Genomic DNA, 3,617 nt, shown 5'->3' on the forward strand with positions numbered 1-3,617 from the left:
ATTTTTAAATTGCAGATAAAAATAAACCTCATGACAGCAGATGGACGTGCTATCGATGACTGTGAGCTTTACATTCTCCATTAAAAAGAGGAACTTGTTTGAACGAAACGGATCAGTTTCCATTCTGACATTCTGAGTCAGCAAATCATGTTTCCAGAAAGTGTTCAGGCATTTGTGCAGCTGCATGTTCACAATGTATTATGTTTATAATACTCACGTTGATCTGAAGAGATCTTTCAGATGCTGGTGAGCTCAAAAATGTCATTATAAAGGTCATTTGTCAACATACTTTGCAAAAATACACCAGTTATTCAAGTGAAAGTATTTGCACAACCATGAGGTCCTAAGTAAAAGGGGTTTTATAATTACTGTCTAAATAATTAGCAAATAAATCAATAAATGACCATAACATATTGAATTAAGATGAAGTGATATGAGAATTCTACAGAATTTTAAGCTAAAATGATCATCATTTAACAACGTTAATTCTATATTTATCCTAATTTCATTTTTATTAAACTTTTCTACACTGCAAAATTTTATTTCTAAGCATTTTGGCTTGTTTTCTAGTACAAAAAGCTCGAATCAAGATACATTTACTTGACAAAGAAAGTGACCTAAGATATTTAGTCTTGTTTTATGAAAGAGAATATCAAATTAAGTGAATGTTTAAAACAAGCAAAAAAAGGGATAAGAAAAATAAACTTGAATTTAGATTTGTGACTATTTTCTTAAGTGAGCAGAGCAGTTATGTACCAAAATTTTAGCGCAATGGTAGTTGTGGTTTGATTGGAAATTGAGAACAATATATAATTTAAGGTAATATTAGCGCATAGGGTATATATAACGATATTTGGTATTGATGAGTAGGTATATATATAATATATATATATATATATATATATATGTTTTGTCATAAAACAAAACTTTCATATCTTAGGTTACTTTCTTTGTCAAGTAATTTCAAGAAGTTTATATATTTAGCACATTTCATACACAAAGGTAATTCAAGGCGCTTCACATAAATTCACATGATTGACAAAGAAAAAATGTAACAGGGCCTACATAATGCATGAGACATCTTTAACAAGCAAATGATCTAAAATCAACTAAACAAAACAACTTAAGAATTTAAATGACAATAAAAAGGAAATAAAACTATTTAAAATGTGTATAAAAGAGAATAAAACTGAAGGGAAAAGAGAATAGAAATAAAAGTGCAGTTGGAATGAACCAGTGATATGTATTTTAAATATTTATCACAAACTTCCTCTTATGTGCTTACAGCAAATGTCTAAACCTTCAGTTGCCAGCACAAGAACACTTTCATCAGTTATCAACCTCATTTAATGTAGCAAAAAATGAGCACTGATGGCATTATCTAACAGTAATCTTCATAGAAATGGTATTTTTAGATGCACCTAATCATAACTTCCTGCGCAAAAATAAAAAACACACTGACACTTCCTTTTACTGAGAACGGATAGATTAAGCAACTTGTGTTATGTGCTGTCACGTGTTTGTGTTTTCAAGACATATAAGCTAACATGTTAAAAATGATTGTGAAGAAACCCTGAATAAAGTTGGTCAAACGAGTGTATTTGAGTGTATCTGCTGCGAGTGTGTGGATGGTGATGTGTGCGTGGTGTCCTCTGAGAAGGCTCTTTCAAAAACACGTCTGAGAGAAAGTCGAACCTTCTGTTTAAAATCCTGACCCATGAAAACGTAGAGAACCGGGTTCAGGCAGCTGTTGACGTACGCCACAGAGATGGCCAGAGGATCCAGGCCCAACGCCACCGAGGAGCTCCATTCGCTACCGTAAATCCGGATCAAATCCACCCCGTGATACGGCAACCAGCACAGAAAAAAGGCCACGATGACAGCCAACATGATGCGAAGCGCTCGGCCGGAGTGAAAACTGCTCCTGCTTAACTTTCGAGCAATCATGCTGTAACACGTGACGATGCACAGGAGAGGAACGAGGAACCCGAACACAAACCTGACGACGCTCAACACCCCCAATGTCTGAAAATTGTCCTCTTGGTCATTGCCGTGAGAAGTGCATAGCGTGATGTTGAAATCTTCGTAAGTGTACGTTTCTCTGATTATCATGAAGGGCAAACTGAGACACAACGCCAGGAGCCAGGCCACCGCACAGGACATCCGGGCAAGCGTCAGGCTGCGACGGTTCTGAGCCCAGACCGGTGTTATCACCTGCACGAACCGATCCAGACTGATCAGGTTCAACGTGAAGACGCTGGCAAACATGTTGACGACCACAACTGAGGGAAGAATCTTGCACATGACAGATCCGTACGGCCAGTGATGGTCCAGAAGGATCTCGGCCAAACTGAACGGGATGGAAAGACAGCACAGGAGGTCTGCGATCGCCAGATTGAGGAACCACGTTGTGTTGATGGTCCTCTTCATCTTCAGTCCGGCGATGTAGATGACAAATGCATTGCCGGGCACTCCGAGGAGAAACGTCAGGCAGTAGAAGATGAGAGAAGTTAGTTTTAAAGACCACCTGACCTCTGAAGACGCAGGGTTGAGATCACTTTCAAAAAAATAATCATCAAATGGATAAAAATCTTCAGTCGTGTTGGGGTCAGACGTTCGATTCATTTTGATGCGTTCCAGTTCGTCCTGCTATAAAACACAAAAACAGCTCTGTAAATATGCTAAGAAGTAATATATTTCTAATAATGTAATACTAAAGTAATGCAGTGTTATTATCAAGTTTGAAATCTGAAAAAATGTGCAATGTTACGTTTTGGGGAAATTGTAAGGCATTTAGAGGTCATAAAATGAACTCTCCTGTGAGAAAAATCACAAGTGAGATGTCTTTAATATCTCAATTATTTATCTTAGATGTCAATGAGATTCAATTAAGAGCAAATGGAAACTTTTACTAAAATCTCCTGTGTCGCAGATATTTCTCCTGAGAAAAGAGTCGGAAATCTCACAAATGTCTCTGTCATTAGAGTTCCAGAAGAGATGTCAACAATGAGTCAAACTGAGCTCAGATTTGTCAAGTCTGCAATCAAAAATCTAAATTAAGATTTCAATATGAACTCAAACATTTCTCATCAAATTTACACAAATCCAGATTATTTTACCCCTAATCGACATTGATTTTACACCTCCATACTCGTCGTGGATTTTGACAAAAATCTTTTAGGAGAAACATCTGAGACTAAACTGACACTTAAGTGAAACGACCGAGACTGCCACCAAATCTCCGGAGCTATGGAAAGAGCAACATCTGAGCATTTGCTTTTGATGTGTAATGCACTGTATTAAATTTACATTTGATATCATGTATGTAGCCATTTATTTTACATATGTCAATGTGTTGTAAGTGTACGTTAAGGTTTTTTGCACTAACCTCATCCGCTGCTCTCGATACTCCTGATACTGACTTTTTCTTGCGTGCCACTTCAGGGCAGAACCACAGGAAATAGCAGGAAGTTTGACTAAAACCACTTATTGGATGAAAAAATCCTGCAGCTGACAGCGATGGCACTGAATGCATTTTTTTTTGTAATATGCAATTTCATTTTCAATATTGCATTTGGCATTCAGAAATGTAAATAAAAGCAAGATTTTTGTTGACA

The 3,617-nt window shown here is 36.9% G+C and overlaps 1 protein-coding gene across 2 annotated transcripts; it reads right to left on the minus strand.

Moving 5' to 3' along the window:
- Positions 1-953: 953 nt before the first annotated feature.
- LOC130546347 (C3a anaphylatoxin chemotactic receptor) lies at positions 954-3,446 on the minus strand. 2 transcript variants are annotated; one of them, XM_057321554.1, is made up of 2 exons: positions 3,389-3,446; positions 954-2,649 (listed from the first exon to the last, which is right to left on the minus strand). In XM_057321554.1, the coding sequence occupies exon 2, from the start codon at positions 2,623-2,625 to the stop codon at positions 1,588-1,590; it is 1,038 nt and encodes a 345-aa protein (XP_057177537.1). In that variant the 5' UTR covers positions 2,626-2,649; positions 3,389-3,446; the 3' UTR covers positions 954-1,587. The 2 variants fall into 2 exon arrangements, with proteins under 2 accessions (XP_057177537.1, XP_057177538.1); XM_057321555.1 differs by lacking the exon at positions 3,389-3,446 and adding an exon at positions 3,120-3,233.
- Positions 3,447-3,617: the final 171 nt, after the last annotated feature.

The sequence above is a fragment of the Triplophysa rosa genome, linkage group LG22 (assembly GCF_024868665.1).
Source record: "Triplophysa rosa linkage group LG22, Trosa_1v2, whole genome shotgun sequence".
In the NCBI taxonomy this organism is placed as follows: Eukaryota; Metazoa; Chordata; class Actinopteri; order Cypriniformes; family Nemacheilidae; genus Triplophysa; species Triplophysa rosa.